Raw genomic sequence first — 16,092 nt, 5'->3', positions numbered from 1 at the left:
CTTACTGGCCAGAGGTCAATTTGCAAGCAACTCCACGTGAGTGGTAATCCTCTCATGAGCAGCCCGGCTGCCTACTGCCTCCTGCTAACAGGGAACAGGGGGGCAGTGGTATGTAATAATCCCCTTCACCCCATCCCTCCACCCTTACCCCCCACCTCTCCACAACAACACCATACAGATCTTAGTTAGAACAAGCATTTTGCAACACTGATTCTCTGCATCTCTGTTGTTTGGATTTTGTATTTTTTATTACCTATCTGTATATTTTTCCTTCCTAGACTGTTGGGTAGACTGCTTTAATTTTTCATTCGTCTTTTTCTAATACCTCAGAAAATGGGGATTGTCTCTGGAGTCAATGTTTCAGATGATGTTGTACCTTATGGAGGGGAAAGTGCCTTTACCCAACTGGAGCACAACATAGTGGCTGGATATCTAATTACTGCAGGTAACAAAGAGAAGACCACCAACAGATAGATGATGAATGATGAAAGTTGAATTGTTGCAGTGTGATTCCTCTGCTTGATATTTCTTCTGTAGAACCTTATAATGTAACTCTCAGGGCTCAGTGGCATTTCAAATGAAGCTGCAGTCATTCAGTCGTTGTTTAAACATAATGTCAACACATCTCACAATTAAGTTTCAATTGTGGTTGTGTAACAATTTCAGAACATTCATGACAAAGAATAACAGTGATTGTTAAGGGATCTTATCAAAACTTACTGCTGCATTTCCCATTTGGGAATTTATTCTTTCCCAAACATATTGCTGCCTAGCTATACATACATACATACATACATACATATACATATGTATATATATATACATAAATATGTTCAGATCAAAGTGGATACTGTCTCTGGAGAGATTTGGTGCCGTTTATTGTAGATGATGTTAGTAGGAGTAGCAGTGTATTTCTGTTAACTGTTTTTAATTAGTTTAAAAAAACGGTGAACACACGGGACAGGGGTAAAGAAACATGGCTGTATCAAATAAATGCCATTAAAGGTGAAAGACATTAGTCCATTGTTGTATTTCGAAAAACTGCTCTAATAGCATTATGCAACTTATCCAGGTCTTGGCACTGTATTCTGTGTCAGATGTTTTTCTTTTGGTTTCTGAATTTGTAATTTGTATTTCTCTTAGGGCAACAGTGTAATATAAATTATTCATTCATTTTCCTTAACCACTTATCCTGTTTAGGGTAGCATGGGGGGCTGGTACCTATCCCAGCTGACATTGGGCAGGAGGCAGCGTTCACCCTGGACAGGTCGCCAGACTATCACAGGGCTGACACACAGACAGACAAGCATTTACACTCACATTCACACCTTACGGCCAATTTAGAGTCACCAATAAACCTAACCTGCGTGTCTTTGAATTGTGGGAGGAAGCGGGAGAATCTGGAGAAAACCTATGCTGACACAGGGAGAACATGCAAACTCTGCACAAATGCTCCCCCACCCCAGGTTCAAACCAGGAACCCTCTTGCTGTGAGGCAACAATGCTAACCACTGAACTGCCGTGCCGCCAAAAAGTAAATATAAATTATAACCTGTTAACCCTTCTAAAAACTTCAGTGCAGTGGTTCCAAATCGTTTTCTATCATGAACCCTTTTGGAAGCCAAAGTTATTTCACTGAAAACAAGATTGGCCTCTTCCTATTTTGCAACATAGTCTCACTCCCAGAGCGACAAAACACATTGCTTGGGCAGTGATGCCTGTGGGTCCTTTAGTGTCTGTAGAAGACGCACAAGGCTTTCAACCTACTCCAATGCAGACCCACCCATGTCATTATTAGATGTTGAGAGCAACGGATTTCATACAAAGAGCATAAAAGTCCAATTAGGACAGGTGGGAGGGGAAGTAGATGGACCCAACAAATGAAAGGACTTTTTTGGAGACCCGTGTTTGTGTAATGTATGAAACTAAGAATCAACATTGAGTTCTTTCGTCATGTCAGTCATTAGTCATGTGAGTCGACTCACGTGACTATCTTTAACCACAATGTTTTCATAACCCTAACCGAGTAGTGTTGTTGCCTAAATCTAACTGCCTATACCCCTTCTTAGTCATGTGAGTAAACTCAAATGACTTACTGCTGACCCCCTCTGCTTCAAGATAGCTGACCCTTGTGCGTCAATATTCAATGCAAATGGCAGCCTAGGGCATCATCATAATGAGACAGGGGGTTTATGAAGCATCAAACTATGATGAGTAGGGATAAGATCACACTGTATTTTGTATCGACTTGCTTTCTTGATGAGCATTACCAGTTGTTGTTGTCTTCTCTGTCATAGTTCCATCCGTCTTGTAGTGATCATGACCTTTTTCTTTCTAAATAAGTCTTTCGAACCTGAATTTTATAACAACTGCATCACTGCTATTTGCAGATGATGTGTTTATGAGTGAGGTTATAATGGAGCGTGACAATGACAGGCGGACTAATGCAGCATCAGCAGTGATGTAGTCTTTGCACTGAAACATCATGGGGATGAAGGAGCTGAATTGGAAGGCAAAGCTCTCGATTTACTGGTCCATCTATGTCCCAGCCCTCACCTATGGGCATGAGCTATGGGTAATGAATGACAGAATGAGATTGCAGATATAAGCAGCCAAATTAAATATCCTCTGTAGGATGGCGGGACTAAGCTTTAGAGAAAGGGAGGAGCTTAGACATCCATAGTGATCTTGGAGTAGAGACACTACTGCTTTGAATGGAAAGGGGTCAGTTGAGGTGGTCCGGGCATCTGATCAGGATGCTTCCTGAGTGCTTCCCGTTAGAGATTTTCCAGGCACAACCAACTGGGAGGAGACCCCAGGGTAGACCCAGAACACACTGGAGGGATTATATATCTCATCTGGCCCGGGAACACCTTGGAATTCCTCAGAAGGAGTTGAAAAATGTTTCTTGGGGGAGGGATGTCTGGCATACTTTGCTCAGCTTGCTGCACCCGTGGCCAAGCCCAGAATAAGTGGATGAAAATGGATGGATGGATGGATGGATGGATGGATGGATGGATGAGAGTTATTGACTCAATTTGAATACAGCCTTGGAGCCACCAGAAGAAATGCAGCTGGTGTTTTTTCTTTACTCTTCAGTCACTGTGACTGAATAAATATAGGATTAGGTGTTGCAACTTTGACTATCAGCTGCCACACTGTGGAACTTCACACCATGTCTTCTTTTCTCTTTTCAGGTGTCATAAGTTTAGCAAGCAACATTGTGGTGCTGCTAATGTTTGCAAAGTTTAAGGAGCTGCGCACTGCCACCAACTTTATCATCATAAACCTGGCTTTTACTGACATTGGAGTGGCTGGGATCGGCTATCCCATGTCAGCTGCCTCAGACATCCACGGTAGCTGGAAATTTGGCTACACTGGTTGTCAGGTGGGTGGAATATGAGTGCCGTCAGATGTACATTATTTCACTGATAGAACAACCTACAGCTACACTGAAAACTCCTAATTTAACATTGAGATCAGGGGCAGTGTGTTCTACCAATTGTTTTTTCTCCATCTTCCAGGACCCATCCTATATGGCTGGTATGTACTGAGTAATGCCTAGGTAACGTTTGTAGACTGGTTTCCTGTGTAAATTAGCAGGTTCAATGGACACCTATACTGGAAGTGCTTAAGCAGTGTTACACATGGAATATTAAGATAAAACTACTATCGTTTGTAATAGGCTTTGCATTGGCATTGCTTTTGTGTCGCCAGCACATGATTTTGTGCCCACCACTATGTAATGCATTGTTAAGAGGTCATGTCCATTTCATGCATTTCTGTGAGACTTTGTTGTATGTCAACCCATGTCAACATACTGTCATAGAACGGTTCTTATGACATCCTACGAAAAATGCACGCCCAACAGTTTGTGTGATATCCTACAAATTTGCACCTCATGAATGACATTACATCCTTAACATACAGTTACATAATTAACATGAAGTTATAAAGGTTAGGTTTACGCAATAAAAGTTACTGTGGTTAGGTTTAGCAAAAGAAACATCGTGAGGACATACCTTAAAATGACTCAAAGTTCACAAGGATCCAAACATGCAACTCCAGGGGAAAGTCCCGGATGAAAGTCTGTTTTTTTTTTTGTGAACCTTATTCTACGAAAAATGCATGCACAACAGTTCTTTTGATATCCACAAATTTGTGCAACGTTACATGATGTTATGTCATCAGCTTACAGTTACACAATTAAGGTAAAGTTACTGAGGTTAGGATTAGGCAATAAAAGTTACTGTGGCTAGGTTTAGGGAAAGAAACATTGTTGGGTGTCTTTAGGTGTCGGCAACCAAAGTTAGTGAGGTTAGGTTTAGAAAAAGTGGAATCAAAATACGTGGGATTGCATTTCGTAGAAAAACATATGAAAAGTTTTTGTGAGCTGCCAGACCTATGAAGTTGGATTTAGCTCCCTCCTTTGCTCAGTGAAATGCTTGCTGGGCTGTTTGAGAAGAATGTATTTTACACATTCCTCCAAAATGTATGCAAATATAAAGGAATTATTCCTTAGACCCAGTCAGAAGATTCACAAACCTTGAAGTTCCCATGTCATCATGTTTTCAACCTTTTATATGTCACACTAACTAACATGATTTGTTGTGAGCTGGCCATGAGAATCAACCTGTGAGGCTGAAGCACGTTTATTTCAGCTGCTGCACTGCAGCAGGCCGCGTGTTTGGATTCTTTTGGCAGATTATGTTTTTCCTCGGGTCTTGTTATTGCACAGCAGTACTGAGCCATATGATACTGGTCTACAAAGAGAAGCAGAGCTGGGAAATCCAGAATCAAATCTTTGAACTAGGCAGGGGGGTTCCCTATGCAGTACCTACTGTGTAACTGTGCTACAACTGTTTTTGTTTTTTTTTCCAAAAATGTTTTCACACTTCTTTTTAGTGAAAAGTGTACATGTGGCACCAAAGTTCACATCAAAAACAAATCTTTACGATTATCCAACCGGGTCTCACACTGAAGTCCTTGAATACCAGCGCTAGGGCAGTGACTTCTGCTGTCAGACTCTGACAAAAAAAGCCGTGCGAGGGTTGGTGGATGGGTCCAACAACCACTGACTTCCACCCGGGAGGCCAAACCCTGCTCTTTTTTTTTTAAAACCTAACCACATGCTTTTGTTGCCTCAACCCAACCATGTGTTGGTGTTGGCTAAACATTTGTTTTTTAAGGACAAAAAACAATTTGCTGTGTTGAACTAGTCTGGGGCTGCTAGTGGCCGTTTTGGTAAGGAACCGAAACCAGGGCGAGTGAGACAGGATCCGGAATTCGATGGATGCACCTTTCCGTCAAAATAAAAGCACCAAGCTAATAAAAATGCAGTGAAACTTTTTAATTTACAGTATATAAGTTACAAGAAAAGCCCCAAGCCATTAAGTTAATCGATTTTCTTACACCCCTCATCACCCCAAATCGATGGTGCGCCAGAATTTAAAGTTTTACTTTGGTGAACACTTTTACTTTGGTGAATTTGGTGAATTCCGCATCCGCTCTCTAGACCGGAACCAGAATCCAGACAAAATTCAGAGTGAATAGAAACCAGGCTCTTCGCCTTACGTGAAAAGCCTGGTGACGCGAGGCTAGTGTTGAACCAACGTAGTGCTTTTATTTTGAAAGAGACTCTATGCAAACTGTACATTTCCTTTGAGAACTCAAGTGTATTTTGCAAACAGACTGCATGTAACAGGCTGAAGTTGACACAGAACAGAGCTTCCCAGAACATCAGCACCAAACACCCAGGGTACCTTGCACGTCATACATCAATGTGAAAAGTCAAGTGGCCAAATGTCGATGTGTGACGAGGTCTGAGTGAGAATGTTATCTATTCACATCTGTTCAGTCAGTCAAAATACTGCCCTCCACTGGGTCATATAGTGTTGATCAATGACAGCTTTCTCAAAACAAAAAGGACACAAGAATTGTATCCATCCACTGAAAATCAGGTACACTTTACAATAATACTGCTAACCATAGGCATACAATAGACTCGTGGGTTGTTGGATATGTTATCCAATCTTCCAGGCAGCCATTGGTTTACTTTAGTGCACTGTGAAATCAAGGATCGGAAACCTGAGACTTGTTCGAGTTTGGTTTTCCACCAGTGAACTCACTAATCGGCATTCACTGTTGCAGAGTTCTGTGTCAATATGTATCATTTCGATATTGTTGTGTGTTGCAGTGCAAAACTTTTTTAATTTCTATGCCACAATACTGTAACTTTGCCAAAAAACAAAAACAAACATGGTAGCTTTGATGAAAAAAAGAAAAAAGGAGTGATAATTAACATCGATTCATCGTTTATTTATTGGCTTATTTTTCCAAGGAAAATTGTTAAGCATTCTTCCTAGCTTCTAGCTTCTCAAATATGGGGACACGCTGCTTTCCTTTATCATAAATCATCATAATTTTAATACCTTTGTGTTTTTGATTTTTGATTAGGCAAATTTGAAAATGTCACTTTGGGCCCTGGGAAATTTAAGATGGGCATTTTTTTCACAATCTATCCAAGATTTCAAACAATTTTTTTCACCTAGTGTGTTCTTGGTTAATCTGAAGCAATCAGCAGGTTAATTGATAATGAAAATAATTATTGGTTGCTGCCCTAGTTAAAATTCTTGGAAACCAGTGGCTTTATTTAAAGTAATTGGAGCATGTTCAAATATTAAAACACTACAGCATTTCCTTCAACTGAAAAATCAGTTAACATCCTGGGTAGGTTGGCCTGGTGTGTCTCTTTTTAGCCCCTGGCAGATATATAAATGTATGGATTAATGTGAATTTGAACATGACACCAGACATGTTTGTCGTGTTTTTTTTTTTTTTTTTTAACTATCTTTATGTGTCAAAATTCAACTACTTTGAACCAGTAAACCTCAAGGACATATCAGAATCAGAATCTCTTTACTGTCATTGTACGAGTACAACGAAATTGAGGTAGCAGCTCTCAGATTTAGTGCAATAAAGGTATAAGTTAAAACAAGGCAGCTATAGAAACAAGTTGAAAAAAAAACTATAAATAAGAAATGTACAAAACAAATTTCACTAGTATACAGATTTACACTATTGTTGCAAGCTACATCCGTGAGTCCCAGTAGAAGGGAAGGATAAAACCAGTAGAACCCAGTATATTATATGCAACAGTGAAAAAAACACAGGAATATTGCACAGACAGCATAATATTGCACAGGTGGCTGTATATTGCACAGTAGAGTATTTAGTGGATATTAAAGTGATATAAAGGCCTATTAGAAGTATTAGAATTAGAATAAAAGGACCATCATCACTAACTGTTTTTTTTTTATTTTTATATTTAATTAAGTTTTTTGTTTCTGTCTCCAGATCTATGCAGCTCTAAATATCTTCTTTGGCATGGCCAGTATCGGCCTGCTGACTGTGGTGGCCATCGACCGCTACCTCACTATCTGCAGACCAGACATAGGTATCTATTTACTGCTCTTCTGCTCTCCATACACATACATCCATTGGAGATGGGGGGGGGGGGCATGTGCCCCTCACTTTTCAGAACCCTAATTTTCAGAGTTGTGTACCTAAGTCACATGACTTGGTATCAAGTCAGACTTGAGTCACAAATTCGATGACTGTAGACTTGACAACATCAAAGAAGACTTCCAACTTGACTTGGATTTTGACACCAATGACTCAATACTTCCAAGCTTAAAGATGAAAAAGTATGTTATTTAAAAGTATAAGGCATAAAGGAAACTACAGATGAATAGAATAGAATAGAATAGAATAGAATAGAATAGAATAGAATTGAATTGAATTGAATTGAATATCTAAAATACAACAGAAAAACAGTGCAGAGTTTGCAGCAGAACATTAAAAGACAGAGGAAACATTAACACTCATACACCTGCCTAAACAGGTAGGTTTTGAGGTGGGACTTGAAAACTAAAATAGAGTCAATGTTCCTGATGTCAGGGGGGAGGGAGTTCCAGAGACAAGGGGCAGAGCGGCTGAAGGCTCTGGACCCCATGGTGGACAGACGGGCTGTGGGGACAGTCAGGTTGATGGAGGAGGCAGACCTGGGTTTGGAGGAAACGTAGAGTTAGGTGTCGTCTGTGTAACAGTGGAAATGGATATTATGTTTACGGATATCAGTCCAAGTGGGAGGAGGTAAATAATAAATAGGATAGGGCCAAGGACAGAGCCCTGGGGAACACCGGAGGAGAGGGGGGGATAGATGGGATGTGTATGATTTCAACTGGATGAACTGACTACAGCCAGAGAGATATGAGTGAAACCACTCTAGGGCCAATAAAACAAACAGACAACATAATCATTTATAAAATCAGAAATAAATGATGTGAATAATAATAATAAAAAAATAAAATAAATAAAAATGCTGTATCAAGCTGTTGCACATGTACAATAAATAGTGGATTGAACTATTAACTTCACTGTGATTATGATTCTACTTGTGCACATTAAATATTAGTTGTAGTGGGGAGACTGCCATGAACCTACTGAACACCTCCATGTTCCTAATGGGATAAACCTTTCTGACAACAGTAACAGTCACAATGACAATATTGTAATGAGACTAATATCTCCACACTGAATCATCATGTTAGTGACCTCCCTGACCTTCATTGTGGATTTAATTTCTCTCACCAGGGCAGAAAATGACGATGCGATCATACAACCTTCTTATTGTGGCAGCGTGGCTGAATGCTGTGTTCTGGTCCTCCATGCCTATAGTGGGCTGGGCTGGTTATGCCCCTGACCCCACTGGAGCTACATGTACCATCAACTGGAGGCAAAATGATGCGTGAGTTGTCAATAGACTGCAAATGCATGTTGCATACTTGACACTTGACAGTAGCTGTAACATTTTGTTTTAAAACCATCACAAAATAAATACTACTGCTGCCACTACTAATTGTACTGCTACTGAAATATCCTGTTATCACACTGTAACAACTATTATTACTAAGTTCTCTTAGGGCTCAATTTATTCATTTATAAAAACAAGGCATCCTATCAAGCAATACTGATTATCAAATAAATACCCACAAAATAAAAGCATACCCAAAAACAACAGAAAACTATATTTTATAATAAATTTGTCAAAAACGGTCCAAAAGATCCATCCAAACAACAAAACAAAAACAGTAAAATAAACGTAAGTTTACAACTACCTTACAAAGTTCTGTTTGTGCTCTTATCCCCCTGCGGGATAAATAAGAGAAAATAAGTTTGGTAAGTGTGACAGGTGGTCCCAACTTGCCCCTGTGTTCAGTAAGACAGTCTATACTACCCATATGCAGTGGATGTCCTTCATCCTTGTTTTTGTTTGTTTTACTACATTTACCGTGTCACGTTGTGCTGCTGAAATGTAAAGAATGTCTTAGCTTAAGCCCTTCATTAGTTCATCTGATTACCAGGGGCCTTCAGTCATAGTGTAGTCAACTATGCAAGCCCCTCATTATATTTGCCAATATTCTTCTTCTCCTTCCCTTTCCGAGGAAGTCTAACTTCCCTAACTAAACTTGGCTCATAGGTCCAGTCCCATGCTAAAGTTCCTCAATGGGAAATGGGAGCCAATATTTCCTGATGGTGGTGCTACGGCGTTCAAAGTTCAAAACTTTGAAAATCCATAACAAATCACCTATATGGCCCATGGCTTTGCAACTCTCACTAAACCTGGTCCAATTGTGAAGGCACTGTTGTACACCCCAACCTAATGCAAACTGTGAATTCAATCACTCTGTTTTTATCAGGAGCTGCAAAATAAATTAAACCTATCTTCTTCCACATTTTTTGCTCAATTCACATTAAACTTGCTATACACCATCTTCAGACTGTCCTACACAAATGCATCACACAGATTTTCAACTGATCAAAAATTGAGCCCACAGTGCATCAGAATGTGTAACTGTAAACAGCTGCTGCAAATTCACACTAAGTAAAGCTCCAGTGTTCATGAAAAAGAATTTGACAATATTTTGCCGTCAGGGTAGATGAAGTGTTTTTGATTTCAGAATTGTATGTCAAAATCTGAATTTTTGACAGCATTTTGAATTCTGCCATCATGTAGCCCATAGCAGTCAATGGAAAAAGTACATCTTTAATTGTCAAATTTTTCACTTACGGATCAATCAATTTTTCTAAAAAGACATTCCAGATGTTCTCTCTGTGTCTAGATCAGTGGTTTCCAACTGGCGCGCTGTGGTCCCAAGAGGTCCTAAAAGTGGGTCACTGCCGGTCTATTCTGAATGGACCACGAGTGACTGAAATGTGTCAAGTTTGTTAAAACAAAAACAACCCACACACACTTTATTTCTAAGTACAGTGAATTTCTGGCAGAGAGCTTTTATTTTGAAGTGCTGTTTCCTGCTCTAGAGTGAGTGACTAATGAACAGCTACTTAACCGAGACAGCAAACTAGCTCAACGACATGGACACAAGTATGAGACAGCCAGGTCTCTCTTGTAAAAGAGATTTTCAATCTTAATAGGACTTCTGCTTTGGTAAGTATATATTTAATTATATAGCCAATGCAAAAGGAAAATTTGAACTGAATTAGGATTTTAAACTCTTTTTCAAAGTCAGCCAGCCCAAGATACGACTCTTAAACTACCTTTGCTTTTCCTCCACAGCTCCTTCATCTCTTACACTATGGCTGTGATTGCTGTGAACTTTGTGTTGCCTCTGACCGTCATGTTTTACTGCTACTACAACGTGTCAGTCACTGTAAAGAGATACAAAGCCAGCAACTGCCTGGACAGCATCAACATCGACTGGTCAGATCAGATGGATGTCACCAAGGTGAACATTGAGCCCCACAGAGCCATCAAGCTCACTCTTCTTTCTCCTTCTCTGATGAGTTAGTGTACCACTTGCAGTGGGATGCGGCTTTGACGTAGGCCATCATTTTAAATTGAATTTTAATATTTGGTTAAACAAAGTTATCCAATAACTCAAATGGCTATTAGTCGAAAATAATTAATAAGTATTTTCCCTGCATGCATTGCATGTGAAACGCTCCAGGTGTACACTGTAACCATGGCATGCTATGATGTAACAAAGTCTTATTGCATTTAGAATGACATGTTGACACATCCAGTGTCCACCGGGTACATTACCGGTACATTTTTGGTCCTCTGTGTCCGACTAATTTTAATCAATATGGTCACTTAAAAGGCTTTGTATCAACCCACACTTTATCAGTGTAACTGTAGCCTGAAATGTCTACAGAATTATTCTACTTAGTTGCATCTCACGCATGTACTGCATTTTCATTGCTTGGATATTGGACTGTGAGCGCTGCAAAAATGTGGCATCTGAGTGCATCTGTATTTGGCTTAACAGATCCAGTTCGATCCATCAGGTCCAGTAGGCAGTGGGCTGCACCTGCTACCAATTTGCTGCTTTTGCTACACTGTTGGTGCGTTAAAGTGCCCTCTTGAGTGGCGAAAATGAGAGGATGTGCCCTATCAGCTGCCCTCTTGAATGATGAAAACGAGCGGATGTGCCCTTTTGGCTGCCCTCTTGATTAACAAAAATGAGTGGATGGCCCCTTTTGGCTGCCCTCTTGAGTGGTGAAAACAAGACGATGGCCCTATTGGATGAAAACCAGCGGATGTGCCCTTTTGGCTGCCCTCTTGTCCCCATGTCATGCAGTAGGTGCCCTTTTTTCCTTTCCGCCCCTGCCCTTCAAACATCCTGAGTCCGTCACTGTCTCTCAAAGCCTTTGGAAAAAAACATAACATCAGTTTAAATGTACAGTATATTGAGAGTATTATCGCTTTACCTTTCTGTCAGACAGCCCGTTTTGATGGGGAAGCCATTAACAGCTTTAGTTCCCCATCTGTGCTCTTGTCAAAGCCATCAGATTCCATTGAGAAAAACAGTAATTTTAGCTCACTGAACACAGGAGCTGCTGATCTATGGCTGTGTCTATCAGTTAGCTAGTTTGTATTATTGCATGACTGTGGTGAATCCAAACTAACCCTTTTAAAAGCCAAAGTCACACAATAACACAAACAAAATAAGGCAGCAGTAGCGCAGCAGCAGTTGTCTTCAGTGATGTTAAATTACTGTTTTTTTCTCAATGGAGTCTGGCGAAGAGGAGCACGATATAATGGTTTAATTTTCCCGTTGGAAGTCACTGTCTGACATCAAGGTAAAACAGTGAGAATACTCTCAATAGCATGCACTTTAACTGATAATGCTCATTTTTTTAGGTGGGACTTTAGGTGGCTAAAATATGTTTTGTTGCTGACTCCTCCACAGCAGTAATTACTAAGCTTCAATGTCAGAATTCCTTCTCCAAACTAGAGTTGTGCTGACTGACGTCTACTGTTTGTAATACGCTGTCTTTAGATAAATACCCCATAAAACCCCACTTCAAAAAAATCGGAACAATGCCTTTAATTTAACTCTCTCCTTTACTACCATATTCTGCTGGCAGATGTCCATAGTAATGATCGTCATGTTCCTGGTGGCCTGGTCTCCATACTCCTTGGTTTGTCTCTGGGCATCATTTGGTGACCCCAAAACCATCCCTGCCCCCATGGCTATCATCGCTCCACTCTTTGCCAAGTCCTCCACCTTTTACAACCCCTGCATTTATGTTATTGCCAACAAAAAGTGAGTGTTTTTCTCCTCATTCCACTTCGGTAACAGTTGACGTGTGTGCAGATGTGCTTGTTACTTGCAATTGTGGTGGTAGAGAGAGGATGTCTGTTATTTTAGTGTTTTAATGCTGTGCTGTACTTAACTGTGAGTGGATGATCTTTTCCTGCAGGTTCAGAAGAGCCATCATAGGGATGATCCGATGTCAAACCAGGCAGCGAATCACCATCAATACCCAGGTTCCCATGACAACCTCCCAACAACCCCTGACCCAGTGAGGTCACACTGCATCAGTATCGCATTGTATCAATAAACCGTGGCATTTAAACCATGTATAGAAGATTGCTTTGATGAAATGAATCACTGTCAGTGTCTTTCTGTCTCTTCTAGCTGTTTTTTGTTTAATGACCTAATGCACTGTGGTGTTTACTGTGTACATTCCACTTGCTGTGACAGTGTAGTCATTGTTTGTGTTCCAGTCACTTCAATAACAGACGGACTCTGGAAATCTTTCTGTGTATGGACTGCATTATTCACCTGTACGGCATATCCCGTGCTTGGAAAAGGCCAGAGCAAGAACAGGAAAACCCCAAGCTGCTCTCATACACTGCTTGTACAATTTCTTAGGAAAAGTAAGGCACCAAAATTCGTACATATCCCACGTGATCATGAGCCAGTAATTTGTGTGTAAGCCATGTATTTGGGAAGTTTGTGATCATGTGACCAATGCGCTGACAGAAGTGAAGAAGGAAGTGATCCGATTAGGGCACGTTGTTATGGTGATTGGATGGGTCACAATACACAAGACTTTCTCCAGGAGATCAGTGTTCTGAACCATGTGAACTTTGAGTGACCTTTGAGTTATTTTAGGGTATGATGTCATCATGTTTCTTTTCCTAAACCTAGCCACAGTAAAATTACTTGCATAAACCTTGCCTAAATAACTTAACATTAAGTATGTATTTGCTTTAATTGGGTTCAGTCATTTGTGGGGTGCTAATCTGTAGGATATCATATGATCTGTTGTATTTGGATACATTGAAAACCCACAGCCAAGTCCTCACGAAAAAATTTTGGCGTTGTACATTTCTGCCAAACATGAATATGTTACATTTTTACGTTGCATACGAATCATATCAACGTTTCTAAAGTGACGTAGTATAAGAGCTGACCTTGTCATTGGGAGATGGAGGGGATAGTGCATGGCATGTTACCTGGGCAAGATGCCTGCCAGGATGCAGACCACTGCACGCCACTCTTCGAGACCACCAAAAAACTTGTTTGTTTTAAGTGGCTTTTTAGGCACCAAACATGGGTGTTTTATAGCGTCTCCCCTACTGTTTTTCCATCGGGGACTGTTCCACAAAAGCGGTTGTTTTGTTGAGACATCCTGCGGGAATAGTGTCACAACAAACAGATGTTTTTTACTGAGATACTGCTACTTTTCCAGCAGGGATTGTGCCCCCAAAACTGGGTATTTTAGGCCAAAATATGATGTTTTCCTAACCATAACCAAGTGTTTTTGTGCCTCAACCTAACCACATGTTGATCACAGCACTGTTGAAATTTAAGAAACGTAAAGTTTAAATGTATCTACAACATAATAACGTACAAATGTAACGTATCTGTGGTTTGCAGAAATACACAATGCCAACATTTATTGTGGTGATTGGGTTAAAACACTCTTCTTTAGTGGTACTGATGTAGCTCGCATCAGAATCCCAAGAAAGTTTATTGGACAGGTAAAACTTGTGTGATTCTGTGTCACTACATGTATTCTCAGTGTATCTTCAAACTCAGCCAGGACACTGGTGGTTGACTCTAGCTGATGAGAGTGTAGCCTAGTGTAGTTCAGTCTAAAGCCACACTTCTATATTGTGGATAAATGTAGATTCAGTTATTCTTAGAGCCTAATGTTGTGTTCACGTTATAGCAGAATAATTAAGCTCCTCCACAGGCTGCTGGCATACTGTGGATGGAAATGACAGAAATGGATAAAAGCATACAAGCACATTACGGAGGCAGAAATGCCCCTCATGTTACAGTAGTGTTGGTAGTAACACATTACAGTAACACTGTTCTGCGCACTTGAGTAAATTGTTTTTAAACAAATTGTACTTCTAAGGGTACTTTGTTTTGCTGAGTACTTTTTATAGTTAGGCCTACTTGAGTACATTAGTGATGAAAAATATACTTTCACTCCGTAACATCTAACTTCTGATACATTTAGTTTTAAATAGTTTTTATATTTAGCTGAGCTCATTGTCTGACAGCGAGCAATAAAAAAACCTACTACCCAGTCATACCAAACAAATGGAGTTTTTTTCTTGTTGTTTTAAGCCATTACATGGTGCCTAACAGCACATACTTGGTTTGGTCCTGTACGGCATTTTAATGACAATTAAAAATGATGTAATCAATTGCATTAAATTAAGTTACTCACTATTTGAGTAATTTTTTAGGAGATACTATTTCACTCTTACCCAAGTTGTACCTGATATAATTACAAAGTAACAATACCTTTACTTGAATACCTTTTCACTTTAACCACCACTGGTTGTCAATAGATTGTGTTCACTTGTATCTTCACCTGTTTCAAGGATGGCCATTGTCAAGGTTTTGCGATCGGAAACAATCTGGGATAAAATTCTGACAGTGTCAGAAATTTGGGATGACCATCTCACAGTGTGACAGCTGTTGCGGCCTACATCTACTAACCAACCAATAGAAATGCAGCACAAAATGATGCACTGGCGCTAAACCCAAACAAACAGACAGATACAGAAACAAACAGATAGCAGCTCACCAGGGAGATGAAACATGCTAAAAGAAATGTGTGGGATTCCAGCAAAGAGGAAAACCTTGTGGAGCTGTGGCAGCAGAAGCCTTGTCTGTATGATGTGTCCTCCAGCTCTGACCATGATCAATGTAACAGTACTGTACTGCAAGTCAAAGCCCTGCAATCAAAATATTTGTTTTCTCAGCAAATGTGCTACATGTTCTTCTTCCAACAGGCCTTTGTCAGTGTTTGGATAGTAATACTTATTTGTTATTGTTGATGGATTAAGTAAGTAGCATTTTAATGTTATACTGTATACGGCACTGTAGTGTGATTAATCTATCACAATGAACACATATCTTATAAAGTGATCATAATGTTTGTGTGTAATAATCATTATCAGAGTTGGTATAGAGTACTTTGATTACTTTTTGCAGTAACGAGTAACCTAACACGTTAGTTTGCTATTTGAGTAATCAAATACTTGAGTACATTTTCAAACAAGACATCAGTTACTTCTGTTACTTTTAGAACGCTGGTCCTTCAGCTCCGAAACAGCAATGACTGTCTTTTGGTTCTAATAACGGAGATAACGTTAAACCTATCAGTCTGAAAGAAGCCACGGAGCTTGTGGCTCGCTACGTGGTCGGAGAAATGCTGCCGTTGTCTACGGTGGAGTCTAAATAGGTGGAGTAG

General features: G+C 40.0%; 1 protein-coding gene across 1 annotated transcript; it reads left to right on the top strand.

Annotated features, from left to right (window-relative positions):
- The first annotated feature begins 167 nt into the window (after positions 1-167).
- rrh (retinal pigment epithelium-derived rhodopsin homolog) lies at positions 168-13,125 on the top strand. The gene is made up of 7 exons (XM_050061839.1): positions 168-445; positions 3,198-3,388; positions 7,357-7,456; positions 8,656-8,809; positions 10,640-10,808; positions 12,454-12,632; positions 12,790-13,125. The coding sequence occupies exons 1-7, from the start codon at positions 334-336 to the stop codon at positions 12,893-12,895; spliced, it is 1,011 nt and encodes a 336-aa protein (XP_049917796.1). The 5' UTR covers positions 168-333; the 3' UTR covers positions 12,896-13,125.
- The last annotated feature ends 2,967 nt before the right edge of the window (positions 13,126-16,092 follow it).

This window comes from Epinephelus moara, chromosome 14 (assembly GCF_006386435.1).
Source record: "Epinephelus moara isolate mb chromosome 14, YSFRI_EMoa_1.0, whole genome shotgun sequence".
Classification (NCBI taxonomy): Eukaryota; Metazoa; Chordata; class Actinopteri; order Perciformes; family Serranidae; genus Epinephelus; species Epinephelus moara.
Note: the sequence above shows the minus strand (reverse complement) of the source record. Positions and strands in the feature narration are given on the sequence as shown.

Excerpts from the sequence above, each read along its gene's own strand:
- rrh (XM_050061839.1), top strand. The coding sequence starts at position 334 with ATGGGGATTGTCTCTGGAGTCAATGTTTCAGATGATGTTGTACCTTAT. Across the intron at positions 7,457-8,655 it reads TATCTGCAGACCAGACATAG|GGCAGAAAATGACGATGCGA; the intron begins GTATCTATTTAC and ends TTCTCTCACCAG. Across the intron at positions 12,633-12,789 it reads TATGTTATTGCCAACAAAAA|GTTCAGAAGAGCCATCATAG; the intron begins GTGAGTGTTTTT and ends CTTTTCCTGCAG.